At 49.1% G+C, this 22,557-nt stretch overlaps 7 protein-coding genes across 7 annotated transcripts; 2 read left to right on the top strand and 5 right to left on the bottom strand.

Annotated features, from left to right (window-relative positions):
- Positions 1-668: 668 nt before the first annotated feature.
- On the bottom strand, positions 669-2,152 carry Aud_001020 (RNA-binding protein; the record flags this gene model as incomplete). The annotated part of the gene is made up of 6 exons (XM_043286521.1): positions 669-1,178; positions 1,242-1,703; positions 1,762-1,814; positions 1,895-1,916; positions 1,973-2,050; positions 2,147-2,152. The coding sequence occupies 6 exons, from the start codon at positions 2,150-2,152 to the stop codon at positions 669-671; spliced, it is 1,131 nt and encodes a 376-aa protein (XP_043142456.1).
- A 1,768-nt stretch (positions 2,153-3,920) lies between these two features.
- Positions 3,921-5,645, bottom strand: Aud_001019 (putative ATP-dependent protease (CrgA); the record flags this gene model as incomplete). Its single annotated transcript, XM_043286520.1, has 2 exons — positions 3,921-3,954; positions 4,033-5,645. The coding sequence occupies 2 exons, from the start codon at positions 5,643-5,645 to the stop codon at positions 3,921-3,923; spliced, it is 1,647 nt and encodes a 548-aa protein (XP_043142455.1).
- Positions 5,646-6,454: 809 nt separating this feature from the next.
- On the bottom strand, positions 6,455-10,586 carry Aud_001018 (putative cytosolic regulator Pianissimo; the record flags this gene model as incomplete). The annotated part of the gene is made up of 4 exons (XM_043286519.1): positions 6,455-6,656; positions 6,728-6,894; positions 6,950-8,788; positions 8,841-10,586. The coding sequence occupies 4 exons, from the start codon at positions 10,584-10,586 to the stop codon at positions 6,455-6,457; spliced, it is 3,954 nt and encodes a 1,317-aa protein (XP_043142454.1).
- A 1,408-nt stretch (positions 10,587-11,994) lies between these two features.
- Aud_001017 (prephenate dehydrogenase (NADP(+))) lies at positions 11,995-14,017 on the bottom strand (the record flags this gene model as incomplete). The annotated part of the gene is made up of 7 exons (XM_043286518.1): positions 11,995-12,153; positions 12,257-12,388; positions 12,456-13,055; positions 13,113-13,261; positions 13,330-13,441; positions 13,492-13,552; positions 13,923-14,017. The coding sequence occupies 7 exons, from the start codon at positions 14,015-14,017 to the stop codon at positions 11,995-11,997; spliced, it is 1,308 nt and encodes a 435-aa protein (XP_043142453.1).
- Positions 14,018-14,464: 447 nt separating this feature from the next.
- Positions 14,465-15,147, top strand: Aud_001016 (40S ribosomal protein uS11; the record flags this gene model as incomplete). The annotated part of the gene is made up of 4 exons (XM_043286517.1): positions 14,465-14,531; positions 14,590-14,662; positions 14,775-14,935; positions 14,996-15,147. The coding sequence occupies 4 exons, from the start codon at positions 14,465-14,467 to the stop codon at positions 15,145-15,147; spliced, it is 453 nt and encodes a 150-aa protein (XP_043142452.1).
- Positions 15,148-15,904: 757 nt separating this feature from the next.
- Aud_001015 (AAR2 splicing factor family protein) lies at positions 15,905-17,323 on the top strand (the record flags this gene model as incomplete). Its single annotated transcript, XM_043286516.1, has 1 exon — positions 15,905-17,323. One exon carries the CDS (start codon positions 15,905-15,907, stop codon positions 17,321-17,323), a length of 1,419 nt encoding a protein of 472 aa, XP_043142451.1.
- Positions 17,324-17,766: 443 nt separating this feature from the next.
- Aud_001014 (branched-chain amino acid aminotransferase, cytosolic) lies at positions 17,767-19,078 on the bottom strand (the record flags this gene model as incomplete). The annotated part of the gene is made up of 3 exons (XM_043286515.1): positions 17,767-17,943; positions 17,998-18,599; positions 18,664-19,078. 3 exons carry the CDS (start codon positions 19,076-19,078, stop codon positions 17,767-17,769), a joined length of 1,194 nt encoding a protein of 397 aa, XP_043142450.1.
- Between the last annotated feature and the right edge of the window lie 3,479 nt (positions 19,079-22,557).

Below are 22,557 nucleotides of genomic sequence, written 5' to 3'. Positions count from 1 at the left end.
GTCATCCATCTGTCCTTAAACAGAGATGAGCGTTGCGGAGGTTATCCTGCGTTGTCTGTTTGGGTCATCTTTCTATCTGTATGGTTCTGGACCAAAAGAAGGAATGCAATTTTCGGATATACTGTGGCCAGGACTGACTCAGGAAAGGTGCAGTTGTCTTGATGACTTTCTACCGTTACAAGACGCGGAAATTCAACACCATTCTGCCTATGATCGTTGATGACCTAGTTCTACAATTTGCTAGAAATTATTGCACTTAAATTGCGTCGCAGTATATGCCGGGAACCTCCGGTCACATACATATGTAGAGAAGCATCGGATGCTGAAGGACACGACAAACGCCGTGTCCTATGGACGTTTAGCATCTGGCAATGGATGACATCTGCCTACAATAGGCGGTCTTGTTCAAACAATGCTGCGCGTCCCTGCATCACTGAGAAAGTTCCACATCCGCATTCACTAGATACGCACGAGACCAATTGGAGGAAGCTTCACCTGCCGTACCAACTTCCCTCAGTCAAGATATCTTGGATTCCTTGTCACATTCGAGATCGTCGCATGAAAAGGCAACATCATGAATGGGGAACGCAAGAGAGAGATGGACGCACCTTGGCTATTTAAGCATGCATCTCTCTTCAAAATAAATAAGCCAGATCAGCCACCACTGGCTAGGCTGAGACTCTACTCTCCACCAGGTTTATGCCACCGTTCAAACATTGGCTGCTCAATGCGCCAGGTAGACTCTCGTGGTTCTCAACATCATCGTCTCCGGAGCCATCAAGGGAAAGAAGTTGAAACCGATTTGAAGCTGACAATGACATCTTTGAAGGTGGTTGCACTTCTCTTTTTGGGCCTGCGGGAAGCTTGGACGGTAGCCCTGCGCATTCATCAGGGTAAAATCCAATGCGCATACCCTTGTAAGTGCCTCGAGACATCATGCAGGACCGAGCAAATAATGTATTGTGAACGGAGTTCGTGGAGATGTATGCATTGCCTTGCTTGAATTTCACAGTGATCACAATCAGGTTGTGGATATGCTCAAGGTCTGTCCGGATAAGTGACTCGGTGATATTTGCATTCACATTGTAGATCACTAGATTCCGAGTTGCGCCATTCCTGATCTTCGATCCGACGTATGGGGGAAGGTAGAATTGCCGGTCATTCCATGAGACCTCGACCTATGACGATGAGGAGTGGTTAGTTACAGGTACATGTGCAACGGCTTCGATGGGCTTTCCTACGCGCTTCCCCGCAACATGACAGCCATGAGTTTTTGCATGCTGCAGAAATTCGACAGCGGCCGCTGGTTCAACAAACGAGACGTAAGCGGCGTGATCCCGAGGCCGAAGGTAAAGATGCAGCAGAGCACCACCTCTCACTGCATCAACGACATCTTGATGAGTGGCCCGTTCCGATAAGCCGCGAATGAAGACCGTGCGTTGGGCTGCTGGAGAAGAAACAGAATCTGCGCTTCTCGACTCGTCATAGTCATCTTTTTCGTCACTGTTTGGAGAGACGATGCCATCATCTTCAGTATCTTCCTCATAGATCTCACCCATCTCATGAGCAGCATTTTCACGATCATTGGAGCTCTTAAATTGAGTAACAGGATGATTCTCGAGTTCATCGAAAGTCTTCTGTTCATGGAGCTCACCAGCAACTTCGGAGGGCTGAGACGGAAAGTCTGCACCATAAACCAAGATCTGAAACAGAGAGTGGTCAGCAAGTGCATGGTTGTGACCACTTGGCATGCATTCCTACATCAAGAGTTTCTTGAGACAGACCCCCGCCCAAAAGGGAGTCTTTCAGCTTCTCTGTATGGTGCTCAGATGAGTATATGGCCTTGCAATATGGCCTTATGATCCGGCAATCAGCGTAGGATGTGTTGACTCACTGAGATGGTTCGATGCTTGCAGCTAGATTCATTAGCAAAGGCGCTGAATAGCGGTTGGACGATGGCTCTGTAGCTTACCAGCTGCTGGTATTCGGATTTCAGAATAGTCACATAATCTGCGCTGAGCAGGCTGATACTATTTTGAGGTAAAGTTTGCTAGGTCAAGAGTCACGGAGCATGAGCCGGGACATGTAACCTCGCGTAGAAGATAGGATGAACTCACAGCTTCAGTTCTGTCAGAAGTATCAGAACTATCATTTTCCCTTTCTGATTCTTATGGAAACTATAGCAGAGGAGAATGACAAAATGGAGTATGAGTGCTTACTTCTGAGCAAAGGACCTAGAATAGAGTCCTCCATACGAGGTGATTGAAGACATTGTATCTAGTATCAGAGTTAGTTGATGACGAAGTAAAGAGAAGGAAGGAGGAGGAAGCACACCAGTGAACTTAAAATGGCAACTAATAAGTAGATGCTTTCAGCCAAATCAGAGATAAAGGAAGGTAGAAAAGAGTTTAGGCAGAGACAAGGTGCATAAAAGGGAAAGACAAGAAGATAATCTCCTCGTCTCTGGGGACAGGCATGTCACAATCATTCAATAACCCCACGTTGGCTTTGCAGGAGCGATCGACCAGATGACCAAGGCAGTTGCTCATTTGTTCGTTTTCAAAGTATACTTCGATTTTCTTCATGTTCACTCCATACCCCCTTATCTCGGGCAGCTTAGACAGCTTGAGTCTGTTGCCATACTTACTCCCGCGATTGTTTTGATGAAACAGCAGTCCAAGATGAGTCCATCAATGGCCGTTGCTAACCTCGAGACTACCTATCATCACGGCTATCTACGTACTATACAGAGCTCATCGATTTACTCAGAGGTAGGCCAAATCTAAGTATCATTCTGCTATGTTGTTCTCTCTCTTTTCAAACGTTGAAAATGCGCTGTGTGACCCAACACTACCTTTTCCCAGACTCACCCTGTCTAGTGGCGCTGGACAAGTCAGACCAACTGGTATCTCCAAAAAAAGACAAGGTCAAGTACATAATGGTTCGCAGGCCTTTGCATCAATGAAAAGCAAGTTCCACCATCCCTATGATCTGTCAACTCTTCCCATTGGCGGCAATGCACAACCGGTGAGCGGACGCAAGGCGCTTGCTTGCTCCGATTGCATATCCAACTATCACCAACCACAAAGCTCATCGCCTCACTGTGGATGCTCCATTTCTCATCTGCAGTATTCTGTACAACCAGTGTCAAGAAAATTGGCACGATAGCTGATCTGATTTCATGATGAGTGTTCTGTTATTCCTGCCAACTGCTGATGGAACAGTATATGAAAGAGTAAGAAACCGGGGGAACGACTATCTTAAAAGGCCTCATATCATGACGACGTCTGATTTTGCACTAGCTGACCGCTAGGCACAGACTGCACGATTGCGTTAATGATCGTCAGACAAGCCCATTTCCAGCGAAATGAGATTGGATGTGAGGCTGTGCCTGGGGTTGCTTCTTGTTACCGTCACATCCATTAGAGCGATTGAAGAATGTGGCATGTGTTGAAACCTCAACATTTCTCCTGCGTGAACATCCAGGCGAGGGGTTTTCATCAGAGGCTCTACTCAGTATCTGCTGTTTGTGCATGAACCTCTCTCTCATCATCGTCCTGTGGCCATTGTGGAGCTCTTGGCGGCTCCGGTTGTTCCTCTATGTTTGGTCTAGTATCTACTGCTTCCCTTCGTCTGATTCTCATTATCTGACCGAAATTGGCGACAAACTGAAAGAGAAAGATGGCGAGGAAAATGCCAATAAGTATTGTTTGTGAAAGATATGATTCACCATCTTGAGTCGCAGCCCTCCGTTGGTTGCTTTCATATGTAGCAGGGCTGGCGGAACCGAATGACACAGAAACGGACAAGGAGAAAGGCGAAAAAGAAGTGAGAACACTTGCAGAACGCACTGACGTGGACGACGTTATCGGACCTAGAGCCAAGGGAATGAGACCGAAGACCAGAAGTGGGACGGCTAGTCATAAGAGAGAGGCGAACGATTGTGGAGTGGACCTGACCAAAAATGTGTCAAAGTGAGTACAAAGTGTCTTCTGGAGGATTGAGAACTGGTAAGGACAATTCAGAACATACCACTCCCGGGCCTCCGCCCTTCTAGCCCACTGTGCGGTGATCTTCAGCCGCTCCCTAACGCTTGTTGTTGACAGAAGCGCGTACTTTTCCTCTTCGGATACTGGGAAAACACAGGCAAGCCACCAGGGAAACTGCGCTGGATCCGAAGGTATATCTCCGTAGGCCATCAAGACGCGTGGGTGCAGCCATCTGGCTCCTTCGCCCCGCCGCTTTCGTACAAAGTCCAGTCCCAACTGAAACAGTTCTTGCGTTGACACGGAGTCCAGTGGCTGTTGGAGTGGCTGGGCTTCTGTTGAACGACGGGAGATGGTCGACGTCTCCAAGGACTCCAAATTTTCCTCTTCTGCGATAGGAATATCGTCAACACGCTGTATTTGGCCAACGTGGTAGCCATCCACTATGCGAGATTTGATGACCTTGAAACGCGATACCCCCTGGGCAAAAACCAAGCTTCTGCCATCAGGAAGGGGTTCAAAGCGCTCAACCCTAAGGACTGTCCCATATTGCATGAATTGGGATGCTCCTAGTTGTCCTTGCGGTCGTCCTAAGCGATTATACAGGACCATTCCAAACTTGTGATCTCTACTCTCCATGACTCTTCGTATCATGAGGCGGTAGCGAGGCTCAAAGATATGCAAGAAAGTCGGCATAGTTGGAAATGATAGAGAATTGACGAACAAGGGTAGAACAGTTAGAGCATCTGAATCAGACCGCTCCTCAGCCAGACTCTGCCTCTGTGAACTGATCTGGTCCGGGAAAAACAGCTGTGTAATGTCGTATACCCTCTTGTTGACAGGCTCAGAATTGATGGTCGAAGACATGTTCAATTTGCGTCGGCAAATAGGACAGAGATCACTATGATCTAAGACCGTTGAAACACAGCCGCGGCAGAACGTGTGGCCACAGGGCGTGGTCAACGGGTCTGTGATTAGCGAGTAACAGACTTGACAGTCCAGTTCATTCCGGATGGAATTTTTCAATCGCTCAAATAGTGCACTTGACTGATCAACCTCTCCAGAGCAGCCTTTGAGAGCTCTCTCGTATATAATCTCCGTCGCATCGTAATCGAACCGTCCCTGCTTTACCAAGTTGTAGATTCCGCTCAATAAATCGGGACCAATATCCGCATAGTTCAGAGTTAGCTCCTGATTCTTAAGGCCCTTCCAGGTCATCCGAAGCCCACCCTCCCGCTCATTGCTCGTATCTGACGCCGTCGCAGTATGCGCGAGAACGTTATCAAAGACATCCACGAGCCTGCTCAACAATACATCGACCCCACAGTCGCCCACACAATGCTCCCCATGACAGTTATGCTTCCCTCTCCAGTAGCATCTGAAGCCTTGCTTCCGTCCCGCGTCCGCCGGATACGTGATTCCCCTCCGCTCATGAAGCGGGGGAAGACAGACTCGGCAGAAGGTATTCCCACATGGCAGCCTGAGTGGCGACCGGAGAGGCCGCAAACAGTGCGAGCATTGAATCAAACGTATGAGAGAATGCGCTAGTATGGGCTGAGAGGTCGTGAAGCTGTCGGGGATCGTGGGTGCGGCACTGGCGGAAATGGTATCTCCATCATGTGGAGAGTGTGGAGAAGAGGTCACTCGGTCACTTTCCATCGGTGCTGGGCCAGGTTATGATCACAATGAGTGAGTGTGACGAATATTTACGGTATAAGTAGTTCTGAATATTTCACTATCTTAGTATAAATTGCTGGAGCAGATGGCACGAGGTGATAGATGACTAGGTTAAAGGAGATCAATGTTGGGGTTCTAAGGACTGCGGAGGCATAAGGCCTCGGCCATCCCGAGATTTAGTCACTCCACTCACTCTTTGGTTCCAGCCAATCTGAGATCGAAAGCTAAGCTACATCATACTACACTGAAAGACTTTCAGAAGCACGATCGCAAAAGTATCAGTAGTAAGCTCATTCATGCTGGATATGCTGCATAAAGGATGCAATGTGTATTTGTATGTACAGAATTGCTTGTGAGACACTTCGTGAGCCGATGAAGAGCTTGAAGCCAAGAGTACCCCTGAGCCCTTAACTGTTGATCAAGTCTCCGCCTGTTGAACGCCTTTTCCTCAGTCGTTCTGGAGTCTGGTCTCAAGCAGATGTGGGGATCGGGCGGAGTCACGAGAGTATAAGAGAACATAACATGGTGATATCTTTCGTTGCTCATGACTGGACATGCCTGAACGCCATACCAAGACAGAAGGGGGTACGCAGGAAGAAAACGAAGCATCTCGCATAAAATGCCTAACCTTGAAATCAGGAATGTAATAGTGTGGTTCATAACCATCGTCGTCATTCACATTCAATGAGAGGAATGGGAGGGTAGAGATATGTATCGATGATGATTTTGCGTATGATGAGGGAAAACGTTACAAAGGCCCAAGACGGGTGGTCCAGCCATAAAACAGTCCATCAATCGGATTCTTGCGATGAGGCTGTCTCGGAATCAATGTCAGAGTCTTCTTCCAGCACGATACGTCGCATTACACTCTTGTCAAACAGATCAAGGGCGAAGCGTCGCGCCGGTAGTCGATAGTGATGACCCTCGAGGATAGTGAGAGCCTTGCGGAATAGGTGAGGTTGGCGAAATCGATCCGGATCTTTCGCTTTAATGCTACAGATTGACATATGTCAGCCTCATTTCTAATCGAGATAACCGTGGTCTTAGGCATCAGATTGACTTACTTATGAAGATCTGTGGCTGCTCTTTTGGATAGAACTGTATTGCCCATGTCGACTATTAGCTTCAAGATCTTCTGATTGGCAGGGTCCAGATCGGTCGTGGCCGCCTTGAATCTTTCATGAGACAAGCGTTTGGCTTCGACCGGCCGAGAATGAGAAGGGAAATCGACCTGCGATCACTGTTCAGTATAACTTGGAAGCCTTGACTGCTAATGAGTTACCTACCAAGAACAGCTTTTTGAAGTCTGTGGGCAAACTCAGCCCAATTGAGTCCCCTTTCTGGTCGACTGCGGAGTCCCATCCAGCTTCCCGGAGTACTTTCAAGCCATGTCGACTGCGAGAGATCAAGCCAAGAACAAAGAAAGCAGTGCCCCGCATCGTCAAGACTTCAGCGCTTTCAGCAATCTTCACAATCTGCTGAACGATGTCCGTCTCGAGAAACGGTGCTCCCAATTCCATGGAGCCAACGTTGCCAACGGCCCAGAGACAGCCCTTGACTTTGAGAAGCGCCTCGGTGTCTTCTTCGTCCAACCGAAAATCTCGAATAGTCCAAGCGAATTCACTAAAATGGCCCGATTGTTCCAGAAGTCGACATCCCTCTTTCGTCCTCGCAAGTTCTCTGTAGAAATGCGGCGGTACAACTCCAATGTCCTGCAAATCTACGAAATCCTCAGGCGCAAAGCTCCCCCTGCGGGGTTGGTCAACGTAGGCTCTAGAAAGCGCAGCTTCCACGAGACCCACGTAGGCGTCGTTCCGGCCTAAGAACCAATCGTCCATTTCTTGCGTAATGTAGTCGAGGCCGTCCAAGTAATGATAGCCAACTGATGTCGACAAAAATCGTAGAAGTAAAGGTGCCCCAATCTCACCGAGGTGATCGAGCGAAGGTCGGCATTTGACAACATACTCAAGGTAGTCTCGCTGGTTGCACGCTTCCTCAAGAATCTTGACGGCCACCTGGCACACAGACACATCAGGATCGTACAGCTGGGTTACCAAAAGCTTAACGACCCAGTCCGCTCTACCGAGTCCCCCTTGAGCGGAAAGATGCACATTTCCGACTGCGTACTTCCGCAGCAGCTTCGTCGCGAATATGCGGATCTCTTTAGAACCAGTAGTGAGAGCTTTAGACAGCAGAACTCTCAAATGGCTTTCTTGACTATAGTCGAGGTTACCCAAAAGAGTTTGAATTAGATCGTCCCGATCCCGAAGTTCAATGATATGGTAGAACATGTTGAGCATGTGCCATCGCTCCATCATGGCAAGGCCATTGGGGTCGCCGCTTAGGGTTCCTAACATGGCAAAGTATCCTCCGCTCAACGTGGTAGCCATCTGCTCTTGCGAAAAGAGAGGCGAGGAGGAGGTCAGTCCGCTCATGCGGTCCACCTGTGCGAGACATTCAGCAACCTGCCTTAAGAATTTGTTCTCCGCCAGATATTTTGTTCCCTCTGGGACTTGGACTAGAGTGCGCATCAACGCGCATCCAGTCCGGATATACCGCTGATTCGGTTTGGTGTTGGGAACCATAGAGAATCTGTATTTGAAAGGTCGATAGAATCCTATGAGCCGTTTCATAAACTTTGAGCCCTTTATGGCCTCGTCTAGTCTCTTCGGGTTGGTTAGAGGCCCTTCGACAATACGATGGATCAGGTCCCATTTCCATTTAATGTAGTTGACAGTATTCAGCACGTTTGTCTCCAATATCGCATTGCGGAATTGTGTCTCGTCCATGGCGGGACTCAGTCGATCTTTGCCTTGGTCGCCAGACAGAAGCGATGCAGAGATGTCCACATCCACGTTATAACGCCCTGCTCCATTGGAGAAGCCTACCGAGCGAGCTAAAGTTCGGTTTATGCCCTCTATTTGATATATGGTTGAGCTGCACACGTCGTGGTTCTCAACGTCAAATTTGACGGCTGGTGGGAGTAAATGTGGAAGAACCTGGAGTTTTGCGCTGATACGTTGAGGTAAGGAATGGTGTGCCAACTTTAAAACCTCTGTCAGAAGCAGTGTAGCCTTCCGCCTGAGTGACTGATCTGTTTCTTCCTCGATGAGATCTGAAAGAGACTATTCCTGGTTAGAGTATGTACGGAAGGAGAAAGATTCATGAGAAGCACACCTCTGCAAGTCCGGCATCAATCAGCGTCGCGAGAATCAATGTCGAAAAGTGCGCCGTTAAATCAAACCTATCATCATTGCTGTCGTAAAATGCGCGGACAGGTTTTGCGTCAGACTCAGATCTGAGGTTAGCAACTCTGCCGTACGTGGTGAGTCGGCGGCCTGCGAGAAAGGAAGATGACCACGAAGGTGGTTTGATTCGGAGGGCATCAAAGAGTAGTTCCATGATCAGATCTCTTGCCTGTGTATCTGGGTAGTGCAGCGATTCTAGGAGGGATTGAAGGGGTTTGGCTTCATGTCTTGCAAGAATTATCAAGCCCGGCCATGTTTTAAGCATTGCGGAAATGGCTTTGGCAGACGATTTCAATCGTCCGTTATGAACTGAGTCCGAAAGGGAGTCAGTAAATGGTGCGAGTACGGCCTCGAGCTCGCATCCTCCTTGCAGGTGTTTTCTGCTGTGTGGCGTATCGAGAACATGCAGAAAGCTTGCAATCAGACTTTCCGATGCGCCAAAAGTTCCCTCTGCCAAAGCATCGTGCAAAGTTGCAAATCCTCCAGCATAGGCGATCAGCTCCGGATCCTTGACCAAGATTTCAGCGAGGGTCATAATAGATATGTTTCGAAGACGGTCCTCATGATGTTCAGCAATGGAGACGATCGTTCGCACAACAGCTCGCGAGATTTCGTGAACGCCGTCTTTCACATCCAGAAAAGCTCGGACAAACTTTAGTGCCTGTTCGCGCTCAATGCTAGCTTTGCTCTCCTTGACTAGGGATAGTATCACCAGCTCATCTGTGTGCAGGGACCGGATGATTTGAAGTGACTTTCTATCAGCTATGGCGTATCGAGTCAAACGGTAGCCAGCCGCTACGACTTCTTTGCTGTCACTTAAGAGCATGACTTGAACGCGCAAGCCGAAGACGGACCATGCAAGGTCGTATTTTAGGGTTGGATGACGCCTAAAGAGTTCGACCAGACTGTTGGCGCGTTCGACATAGTAATCTGGCGCCATCCCTTCAATCTCCAGCGCCTGTAATGTTTCCGCGAGGACGTAAGTAGGAGACTCCATCTCCGCCTCGGCTTCTTCCAATCGATCATCGTCAAGCGTGAGGTCGTTGTTCCGGGAGGGCGACCGCCTGGGGCTACCCCGAAAAAGAGACATCGAAAAGCGATTCCGCGGAGGAGTTGACGGCGCCTGCGCACGTAGTAATTCCTCCTCGAGCTCATGGTGTAGCTCCGCAAGCTTGCGATTGGACGAGCTGAGTTCGGATTCTACCCTCAACCGTTGATCCTTGGTATGTTTCGGGTCCTTGGCCAGAAGTGCCTCCAGCATGTTCTCGGTTCCCGTTTTGATCTTCATCTCTTTGGCGATCTTGTCGCGAATCGCAGCCTGGCGCTCCTCGGTGCTGGACAATTCATCCAACTCAACGTTGCTGCTTCCTCGTCGCCTGTAGGTACCATCGGGTCTGGGTGTCACACTCCGCGATGTAGTCATGCTCTTAAGCTCCGAGCTGAAACTACCAGGACCCCCGAGGGAAGGTGCTAGAGAGCCTCCAGAACCTCCCCGAGGGCGGATACTTGCACTGTTTCCAGACTGTGAGCGACCATTCCTCCCAGGTCTTGACGCGTTCTCGGCCCAGCTGCCATTTGCGGAGGCATCTTCCTGGCTGGCATACGACCGTCCATCACCCAGGTCACGGTGCTGGATCGACGTTGCGGAGAAACCTGAATTATATCCGGACGCCATAGATCTCCATCTAGTCGCAAGTGGGAGAGTGCGTATCACCTATCGCGCAGGAGACAAGTGATGAACCACCGCATTGAGCTCGAAGGAGGTGTATCAAGAGGCTGTAGGAATCACACTGGCAGGAGTGTCTTGTAAACAAAGGCCGGTGACTGACTTCTGATCAGAATGAGGTGCTGTTTGGAGAATGAGGACTTCGAAGGGAGGGGATGCGTGCGCCGCGGTCACGGGGGGAGCAGCTTTTCCAGTGTGAAACAAGACCGTACTGCAAGTTATCCAGATCGGCAGAGGTTCGATGTAGGTATCACAATAATGCCATCATAGTGTCGCTTCAAAGATTCAAAGAATACTCCAAGAAGGGACTATACTCTCCGCTGTTGATGGTTTCCAGTTGGACCTCAAGTCTTGGCTACCACTGGCTGACTAACTTCGGCGACAACCTTTATCGCCTAAGGCCGCTATTCTTTCAATTGGTGTTTTGCTTGTACGACAACCGATAGATCTCGTTCTTCTTGGTCCCCTTTGAGACTTAATGTATAACTATGCGCCTTGTTTGGCTTCAATTCGAGTGTCCAAATAGACCATGCATTTCCGATCTAAGAAGGTCCTTTTGGGATCAGTACTCTGCAGACGCGATGCAACTCTGGTTGGGAATATATATACAAGCAAGAGAAGCTGACGAGGCGCTCTCTGCCAGCTTCAGAGATAGAAGAATAGTCTGTCCGAAGCTAATGCAACGCTCAGAGAGAGCTATCAATAGGGTCACAGGAAGCTAGTATAACTGGAAGCAATAGTGCATGCTATTCAGCCTCCTATTCACTGTTTTGCGGTAAATAGCTTCTATTGAAGCTATTTGATAATAGGCCTAAGAGTGGTATACAAGATGCCCCCCACCGTAGCTCTGACTACCAGCTATCCAACTTTTTCCCCTTACCTACCCCTACCCCTTCCCCTGCGAACCGGTTTTGCTACGTCTACAAGATGCCTTCCATGCCACAAGCTAAGCTAAGCCATGGACGCCCTTGCACAGATGACCGCCGTGAGAGAGCCCTCGCCATCTAAATGCTTGCATCGCGTTCACCTATGCTCAAACTTCGCTTCAAAAACGATGGTTATCGGACCGAGAATTGAATACGCCTTGTGCATAAAGCCGTGGGATAGGCATGAAACGGACCAAACTGGTGGAGCCGAGGGTTCGACCATGTCAAAAGTTAGTAGTAAGATTGCTTCATGAATAACTTCACAAAGGAAGACCCCGGCCAAGCAGTGACTTTACAGATGCGTACATGTTCAGATCTATGGAGCATTGCCCAAGTGTAATTGAAAAAGGTCATGATGTATCATATGCGCCCTCTTCTGTCGTTCGTGGCTCATCACATCATCATGGTTTGCCATCAACTTCCAGACACGCTTATCGGGTCCCCGTCGCTGTCTTCTCCAAGATCGTCTTCATCATCTCGTTCCCAAGCTTGACCGCGTCAGGGAAACGAGGCGCGAAGTACTGCTGGATTCGCTCGAAGCGATCACGGTAGGATTCGAAATCACCAAATGAAACGCAATCCGACCAAGCCTATTAATCGTACACAATACGTCAGTATCCCGGGCATTATGAAGACACCCCTGGCCCACGACATCACTGCCGATAGAACCATCGGGCGAGAATGAGCACTAACCCTGGCAGCGAATGTGAACTCCAGATCGTCTGAGCGAAAGGTTTTGTCGTCAATTGCGGTATCTAATGCCTCATCGAGGAGCTTAGGGTTGCGGAATAGATACTCAGTGACCCCCAACCACAAACGGAAGAGCTTCAAAGAGCAATTAGCAACTCGACATGGAACGGTGTAAGCAATACAGGGTATTAGCGTCACTAACAGGCGTTGAGCAGATCATATGATCATAAGGGACAATGCCCAATTTCGACCAACAGTCGACAATTGCAAGGAGACTCAGGTGGTTGTTCGGCGTGTGATACTCGCGAGGCCGGTTCGAGAGGGAGAAGCGATCGAGGACTTCATCCTTGAGGAGCAATTCCTGACTCTCAGTACCGTCCTTGAAGACAGCCGCCCCGGCCGCCTTGACTCGACGTTTCAGCTCCTCTCGCTGTCCACCGATCATCAGTTTATACAGCTCCGTTACGGACTGGGCATAGGTGCGGATCTGTTCTTTTGCAGCCGGGTTGAGGATGGCGAGGCCAGCATAGACATGCCATTTGTTAGAGTAGATGCGCAATGTGATGTTGATCTTGACGTTTTCGATTCCGCCAACCCAGCGCGACATCTCCCAGGGGAACTGATTGTTTGCTTGCCAAGCCGTTCCCATGCTTAAAAAGGCCGCATGTGTAACCGCTTGGGTATCTGCAGTGATCCGGTCATGCATCTCGCCTGTGAGGTAAACATATTTGGAACCGAACGATGAGAGTACTTCTTCCACGAACCGCAAACTCTCGTCTGAAGCACGATGCTGAATCAAGACCTAAAGCAAACCGTGTTATTATGCGGGAAAGACTCGCAGTAAGACATGCTGTCATACCAGAGGTTGTCCTTTCGGGTTGACCTGGGGCCCATGGAGCGAATGACAAGATAGGATTTCTACATCTGGAGGAAGATGTTTCTCGAAGGCAGCTAATTCAGGCGCCTTGCAGGATGTCTGGCCGCCGACAATCGCACCGACCTTGGTTGCTTTCCACAAGTCAGAAAAATTGATACTAAGGGTGGTGGTAGTATCCTTTGCTCGAACAAGGACATACATGGCCCATACTGTGCAACTACCCTGTCGATGACAGCAGCCTCTACACTGTATATAATATAATCGCTAATTCTTGAAACCAGGTGTCCATTCGGGAGTATAGTGACACCTTGCTATATATACGATGAGTATGGACAGCATTAGCTGTGAGCAAACGACGTACTTGAGAAGCAAACTCCTCCTTTAGGCGTTCATAATTCTGAGGCAGATCACATGCATTTACCCTTTATAAACAGATAGTGGTTAGTGAATTTCAGCCACTTGGACAGACTTAGTACGAGTACGATTGAACCTGAGAAACTTGCGAGTTAGCACTCAGTTTTGAGGACGGCAATATCAGAGCTTTAAGAACCAGGGAATCCTTCATGAAGGTTTCAGACAAAAAGAAATAAAGGTAGCTGAGATTTTACATCATTGACAACCTGACAGTCAACCACAGACCAGAATGGCGTAGCGGTGCAACTGTCAGGTCATGCTCGAGCCAAATGCACTCAAGTCATCATGTAAAAGGAAGAGAAAGGAAAAAGGAAAGAGAAAATGCCTTACCTATTACAAGCGAATGATGGTGGCCAATAGGGAAAAGTGATGATTTACCTCCACCCTGCGAGACTGAGCCGCTGGGCATACATCTTGCCCATGTCTCCCAAACCAATGATGCCAATCATGGCATTTTCTTTGGTGAGGACCATATTGATTCCTATTTAGCCGCACCAGGCTTAAGGATGAGCGAAAGTGCAGTCAAGTCAGTAGACGGAAGAGAACACAGATATCTCTAGAAGCATCAGGCTATGCTGTTTTATTCGAAGAAAAGTGTGATCCGAGAAAGATCTGCACTGCCAGAAGATGAGAGTCTAACAGTGCGGTGGAAAATTTGACTCACAGCTTAAAAGCTCCTGGCTCACCGCCCACCGGCCCGACTGCTGCCGTCTCACCAGCATATTGGACCCAGTGTTTCTGCCTTCTGGCTCAGGCTGCAACTCGCTTGACCGCCGCGGATAAACTTCTGGCCAATCAGCGCGGGGCAGCGTTCGTAGGGCACACACAATCTCCACTTTCTCTATATCCAACTCTATCAGTGTCTTGATTTTCTCTTCTTCTCTTGCTCCATATTCCATCCCACGACCAGCACACCCAAAATGCCTCCCAAGAAGACCACCACTGCCGCCAAGGAGAACGTCTCTCTCGGTCCTCTGGCCGGAGATGGTATGTTTTTGAGGTAACGCGAATTTTGCGCATGCTTGAGTCTAACAGTCATGTACAGGCAAGCTCGTTTTCGGCGTTGCCCGTATCTTCGCCTCTTTCAACGATACCTTCGTCCACGTTACCGATCTGAGGTTCGTTTTTGACCTTCTCAACTTTTCCCTCGTGCGATTGATACACTCGGAAGAGCAATGCGCAATGGGGTCACCTCTTAGACAAGGGACTAACATGATTCTCAAATACCAGTGGTCGCGAAACCATCTGCCGTGTCACCGGTGGTATGAAGGTCAAGGCTGACCGTGACGAGTCTTCTCCCTACGCTGCCATGTTGGCTGCTCAGGACGTTGCTGCCCGCTGCAAGGAGCTCGGCATCAACGCTCTCCACATCAAGATCCGTGCCACTGGTGGTATGTAGCGAAACGTTAGGTGACAGTGTGATGGGGACAAAAAAGCTAATTATGCCACAGGTAACGGTACCAAGACCCCCGGTCCCGGTGCTCAGTCCGCTCTCCGTGCCCTTGCTCGTTCCGGCATGAGAATTGGCAGAATCGAGGACGTGACCCCCACTCCTTCCGACTCTACTCGTCGCAAGGGTGGTCGCCGTGGTCGTCGTCTGTAGACATGTGCGGGTGTGTCTTTGTCCAGGATGTGCAATTCCTTTGCATGGCTGGGCTGGAGGCTACCGCCTGGGCCTCGTGCCCGCGGATGTGGATGGAATAAACGCGAAGAACGGCCCTTATCGCCTGGTCTTCAATTTTTCTCATGTCCAAAAGATTTTGTCTTCGGTTCGGGGTCTCATAGTCTGTCAGCGAGTATGACAGCTATCTCTGCCAATATAACCAGAATTGGAGCATACTCAGGCTTCGTGGTGTAGTGGGATCATTGTAGAAGGTTGATGTAGGTTGCCATATAAATCCTAGCAGTCTACGGTATCATTGCAGATATTAGTTTAGAGTAAAGAGTGAATTCAAAATCAGTTTGCAGATCAGTCTTAAACCGATCTGAGAGCTGAATGGTGATGCGGCACTTTTGCGGTGATTCCTAGTGCGCGCGGAAGTTCAAATTCGATAAGAGCTTTGGGAGCTTTAGCCACCATATTCTTCCTTTGATCTTTTCGACCAGCACATCAAGCACAATCATTCTCCCTCCAAAGTATTCCAGTCTTCAGATCCTTATAACTCTGCCATCGCGCGCCTCTTTGACATTGTCACGGACAACTCCACTGAAGGACGGTTGATAGCATGAACTGACGTCAAAGGATCAGAGTGTATCCCGGATCACGATTTTTGGAGTAGAACAGACATCGCTTTTACTGCCTCTCCAAGCACTCGCTGAAGGTTGTTTCACAAAATAGCACTGCATCCACGTCCACAGCCATGCCTCTTCCTCTCTCGCCCTCCCCCACCATCCTCGTCCCCCACCTTCCGCCAAAGACCCTCGTCGGCATTGATCTCGTCACCTTCACATCGACCGCCAACTTTCACGGCATACGAGACCTACCGAATGGTTGGCACTTTTTATATACTGGAACAACAGAAAGTCTTTCTCTAAGATCAGGGGGGTGGTTCTACGTTGGCGATATCAGCGTCTTTGACGAGAGTCGCAATGGGGCCATAGTACCGGCGTCATCCAGAAGTTTGGGGTCGGATATTTTCGTGTGGAAATGGAATTCGGAGACAGAAACACTGGAGCCTTTGCGAGCAAGCAGCGATGCCGACAGGCAGGAGGCGATGCGACATAAAGCGAATTTAGGTGCTGTTTGGCAGCGTGGTGGGCTGTTCCGGTACCGCAGTCGTGTCTCGTCATCGCGGACATCGCAGTCCCAGTCGCAGGAGCAAAAGGAGCAACAGGGTCCTGTTCAGGAAGACATTGATGAAGATGACGAGGAAGAGGGCAGAAAAGATTGGGCAGACCTGACGAACAATATTTCCCCAAGGCTTCTGTCGCGGATTGTTGGCGACCCTGAACTAGACGTCGATGGCCGGTCTCGGTGGATGGTGACATCTGGTAGCACTGCAGAAAGGGATAGTGATAATATTCCAGGGCTTCCGGATCTCAACACACAGGATTTGGCTAAGGTTACCGGGGAGCAGGAAACTGCATTCTCGTTTCTTCCTGTTGATCTGAAGCGCACATGGAGAGAAGGAGCTATTGGACGGGAGAGGACCGAAGCGGCACAAGATCGTTCATGGGCATTGGGGGACCTGATTCAGCGACACTCCAGTGGTGGAGACCGTGAAGAAAAGACGGGAGAGGCACAGGTCCTGGGAGAACTTCAATTCACTTTCTTGATGGTCATGACATTGATGAACTACTCATGTCTGCAGCAATGGAGAAGGTTGCTGGAACTAGTCTTGACCTGCCAGAATGCAATCAAGGATCGTGAGCCTTTCATGGTGAGCGTACTCCGATTGCTTCTGCTACAGCTCAAACGGTGTGATGATGTCGAAGGTGGACTGTTCGATATTGACGGAGCTGATGGCGGGGAATTTCTGCGCAAACTCCTGATGAAGTTCAGGCGAACCCTATATGAAGTCATCGACAACCCCGGTCCCACGCTGAAGGCTGAATTCGACAAGCTGGCTACATGGGTCAAAGACGAATACGACTGGGAATTGGATCGTGAAGCCTTTGTTCGACGGGGTATGGTCCAGCTGGAGGACGGTGAGCAAGTTGAGTTAGAAATGGAAGATGATGGAGACGATGAGACAGGGGAGTATGCTCCCCTCGTTGTCGATCTCGAGGGAGGGAACACGACGCAGGATCTGGACATGGACAATGTGGATACGCCATAGCCGTATCCTCTACTTAAGGACGCCCTCTGGTATGTAATTCAGTCGACTCTATACACGCCATCGCGAATCCCCTTTGACCCTGTGCACCAGTCACCTGGGCATCTCAAGTAGGCGACTATTATGATAACTGGAAAGACGTCTATACCACCAGCAGTTATGTGACAAGGGAACAGATTGATCCGTTACTCTCTGGGCAAGCTACCATGCTCTTACCTCATTCAGAGCGAGTCAAAACAAGGCATTTTAACGGTCGTCAGGATCAAGCTCCATGCCAACAAAAAGATTTGAATCGGGAACACAATTCCAAGATCTAAAGCTCGGTACATAACTATAGAAAATTGGCACGCTCTGCATGAAAAGTCCGTTCTAACCATCATTCCGCATGCAACACATTGCCACTTTTGAGTCTATGTCTATTTGGAAAAAGAAAGGATGCATCCACCTTAATTTTCTACCTCTCCCTCAATGACATAAGACCATTCATGGTTCTCCTTGCCATACATGATGGCGTCCAACCAAGATCTGATCTGGGCAGCGTATCCTGCACGCTCAACGCCCGCATCAACCATGTCCATGTCGAGATCGCCATTCCTGACGAGCTTCACAGGAGTGATAAAGTACTGTTTTGCATTAGCGAAGGATGCTTGAGAGTTGTTGAGCGAAGGGTGACTTACAGCAGTGCCGGAAACGAATGCTTCAACAATGCGTCCCTCCTTCCAGGCTTGCTCAACATCTCCGATGGTAAGCGCCTTTTCCACAACGTCAACAGGTGCAAGGCTGCCGACAGGCTTCGCCAACCTCGACCGCGCCAGCTCCAGCACGCTGCGACGGGTGACACCGGCGAGGATAAGCTGGTTCTCAAGGGGCGCGGTAACGAGCTCAAGTTTGCCAGTGTCCTTGTTCTGCCAGACAATGAAGAAATTGCTGGCACCGGCCTCGGTCACTTGACGGTCCTCCCCGAAGAGCCAGAGGACTTGGTCAAAGCCCAAGGCTTGGGCTTGACCGTGAGCTGACAGGGAAGGGCCATAGTTAGCCCCGAGCTTCGCGTAACCGAAGCCACCAGGCCAGGCACGGATTGTGTCAGGGTGGGAGGCGAGAAGCTTCAGACCGGGCTTCGTGCCAGGCTCGACGGGCTTCTTGGAGGGGTCAGGCCATGGCACGGCAATAATGAAGAGAAGCGCTTCTTTGGGTGTTTGCACGCCCAGATGAGGGCCGCTGCCGATCAAAGTGGGACGAAGATAAAGGAATCGACCGGGTTGGTCCTTGGGGAGCCAGCCTATTGGAGTAAAAAGCCTTGTGTTAGTCCATGTCAAGTATTCTTTTGAAGCAGGGATGCATACGGGGTCCATCGATCTGCATCAACTTGGCGATAAGCACCTTGAGCTCCTCAAACCGGAAACTGGGCAAAGAAGCTCTCTGGGCACTCATGACAAGTCTCTCGCCGTTGCAGTCCGGCCGGAACAGACGCAATTTGCCATCATATCCTCGGTACACCTTCATGCCCTCAAAGCATTCAGTAGCATAGTGTAGGCAGCCAGCGGTCGGAGGAATGCTGAGATTCTCGTATGGTCTGATTTCAGGGGTCTCCCATCCATTGTTCACAGTCCATCTGACGGTGACCATATGGTCTGTACAGTGCGAGTGACTGAGTTCCTCCGGGGAACCGGGTTCAGGAACTATACGCAGGTTGGTGGATCGAGTTATCTTGACGGTCGAGGCATCAAGCTCTCGTACTGTCTGTGCAATGGAACCCATGATTGGCTTGATGTGGTGATTGCTGACACGTTTGAAATTGTATTATTGCAGAACCCAGTTATGACAACGGCTGCAAAACTTGAGCGAGGGGAGAAGGGGGTTCGAGGTTAATTGACTTTCAGTCGGGACTTGTGAGTCACTATCAGATCCGGCGATGGTGCCAAACTATAACAACAAGCAGGAACCAAGTTAAATCCGCCTGCGATAGCGGAGCCTGGGAATACAAACAAACGATACCAGTTTACAGAAGAGACAACCTGCCTAGACTGAATCCAGATGATTGTTACTTATATAAACGATGAACTATCTACTCCATGTTTTCTCCGATTGAGAAAAACTGGGAGGGGCGAAAGCAAAAAGTTTTCTTGCCGAGCGGAGCCATTCTCTGGGACTTCGCCATCGATATCCGAAGCATACAGTGAAATTTATTGCGATGATCTAGCCGTAATGTCCTCTTGATGGGTCTCTCAATATGGTTACAGGATGCTTCTGAAAAGATCTATCTTTATCAACATCCCTACCTAGATGCTTTCTTCATAACAGCAACAAAAACTACTTCATCGCCTTCCCTGTCGATGACCTGCAGGAGCAATGACTGAACCGCGCTAGCCTACTTCCGGGATCGCGCGTCTCTAGAAACGGGCAATATTTAGGCCGTTTGTAGTAGGCGGAGAGATCTATGGCACTTACCGCCTTCTTCTTTTTCGAAGTAGGGGATATGATGCCGATTCTAGCCGAGCGGCTATCAAGGGAGACGGTTTGGATTCGTGCAACTTCGTCAGTCTTCAAGCATTCACTAAGTGCCAAGACTGAGATAGACCAAATATTCGAGTCGAGAAAATAGTGTTGTGTGTTTCTTTGTCTTCTATCAAGTTCAAGATGCATAATGACGATTACCAGCGTACCAGAAAATGATGTGAGCACCTGCAGAAGAACAAAGACAGACACAAGCTTCATAGGTCAGACTTCTCTCCTGGGACTAATCCAATAGGATCCGATCGATTGGTTGGTACTAATCTACTTGAGAACATCTTCATGCTTGAACCATGTATCACTCCAACGGGAGTCCGGACCTTTCCCTTATCAGTTAAACCATGGATATACCAACTCCCACGAATCATCACAGCGGTCCCTTCACCGTCGGACTAGAGCAAGGCGCTCGCCAGAACCAGTCCATTGGTACAGATCTTGACCTGGGGTGAATAGCGATGTATACAAACGACGCACCTTAGGTGTCAATGAGCTCGATCGTTGGTAATGTACCTAGGCGTATAGCAATCAAGACACAACCACTCCCTCCAGCACTGTGCCTCAAATTCATGGAGGTAGGTGTCGATCTCACCTAAACCAGTTCGAAAAAGATGTTTAGAGGTCATCCCATACATCCCCCGCAGTCTTTGATGCCTTGGCCTCTGTCACCTACCTGCGCATCACCAAACTGGAGTCCACTAGAGTGATAGGTATCTGAGGTCGAGCAGGTAGTGGCTGCCTACACTACCTGATATATTAGATGCTGATGGTTCTTCCCCAATGATCATGTACTGATGAGTAATGAGTATTAAGCCAAGTCACCAGGCAAATCTCCAAGCCAGCAAAGGGATTGGTGTGCGTAAACAATTACATATTCTATGCGTACATCTGCCTGACCCATGATCATTGACGCAAAGATCACCTCAGCGTGATCCAAGGTTTCATATTATCCACCATTGATTGCTGCTATGACTGATGTGATCTGGCAACCCTGGACTTTCGGATTGGCAACTCGTGAAGGAAATAGTATTACGGATAGATAAAAATACACCAAAGGGCTGTAGGAGACAGTAAAGTGGAGTGAGAATAGCACGGCCAAGAAGATCTGTCTTAATACTTCTTGTTAATCAAAAAGAATTACTTTGATAGATGCGGGGAAAGTCACGTATCGCCACGGCTGTGACGTTCCTGTGCAACGACCAGTAAGATTGACGATGAGGGCAACGGACGATTGCTGTTGCATGGTTGCCATGTTATTTACCCATATTTTGAGTCATACTAGTGGTTGAGGTACTCAGCTCAGTCGCATTTTGGCTGTCGGCTCTACCCTAAGGCCCCTAGGTACCAAGCTATGGGTCAGTTGTGATCTCCGCAACTCTGATTGCCACGCAGGGCTGCAGTCCACGCTCCACAGCTCCACATGATGAACAAGGTAAGGTAGCCATACGAAAAAGCACCGAGATGAAGAAGAGCGGCAAGTTCGGCTTGGTTGTAATATTGACATCAGATGCAGGGACCTCGACTTGGAAGCTAGGTTAGTGTATACTCCCTACTCGTTGGAAAACCCCCTCGCACAAGCCAGGTGGACTGGCTGGGCTGATGTAAGTCTGAGGTAGATAGGCATAAGATAGAAAGACTCAAGTAATGAGAACGACGTTTCGGATCCGGTGGTCTCTTCCGCCCCATTATCTCAACTCCTTTCCATGTTTCTCCATTGCCAGATGACTAGTGGATAGTATTTGCATCAATATCTTTAATTTATGCACCTTGAATCCTGGGCGTTCGGTCGGTTCACCAAAGTCGAATTTCTTGCTCGTGCGTCCTGATCGACATAGTGCGATGCCAAACAAGTAAACCTGCATCAATACAGTATTGCTGAGTAAACCCCATTGTAAGGTAATTGACCGATTCGAAACATTCGAGGAAGGGTTGTGCGGTATCGTTTGGGTGCCAAAATCAATCGAGGGGATGAGTACATTTTGTATACCTCAACATATTGAGATGGCGCTTGTTTTTACAGATAGTTGTAATCAAGCCAGGCTGGGGGCCGTCAGAACCGTCAGACGCGTGCCTACTCGGTTAGAAAGAATGAGATGAAGAAGGATATGATGAACTAATGGATTGCTGCGAGGACGGTGGACCGGAAGCTTGAATATATAAAGAGAGGAGAAGTTTTGATGCTAAGCAAGCAATCAGATGATGTAGACTGATTGCTCACTCGTGGTGGTGTACAGAGGTTACCACAGGTATGGTGTAGCCAGGTCCCTTTTAAATGTTGTCTTTCGACTGTTGGACCTCAAACATTGAGCTTCAGGTCTCTGTCCATGGAAAGCTCGATCTCTGCCCGCAAAAGACTGTTCCCAATGGTCTCAAATAGCCAGTAGTTTCTCTAGAACCTTACTTTACCTCAACATGAGAAAAAGAGGCTCCAATCACTGTTAGCAATTCTAGCTTTTGTTCCACATATAAATTAGTAGTAGGCTCGAAACACAGCCAAATAAGACGTGCTGGTGTGAGTGCGTCTTATCTTCTTCCAGCCAATCTAGACCTGTTAATAGCAAGCTGTGTTGAGTATCGGTACCAACGCCATGACTAGGCCTCATTACTTTTCCGGATTTCCCTCATCGTTCAAGTATTGCCACAAAAATTTCCTATCGGCCGTAGACGGTAATTCAGTCCTCTTTTCTTCAACAAGCTTCCAAGGATCTGCAACGAGGCTCCCTAACCGC

Source organism: Aspergillus udagawae (assembly GCF_001078395.1).
Source record: "Aspergillus udagawae IFM 46973 DNA, scaffold_1, whole genome shotgun sequence".
Lineage (NCBI taxonomy): Eukaryota > Fungi > Ascomycota > Eurotiomycetes > Eurotiales > Aspergillaceae > Aspergillus > Aspergillus udagawae.
Note: the sequence above shows the minus strand (reverse complement) of the source record. Positions and strands in the feature narration are given on the sequence as shown.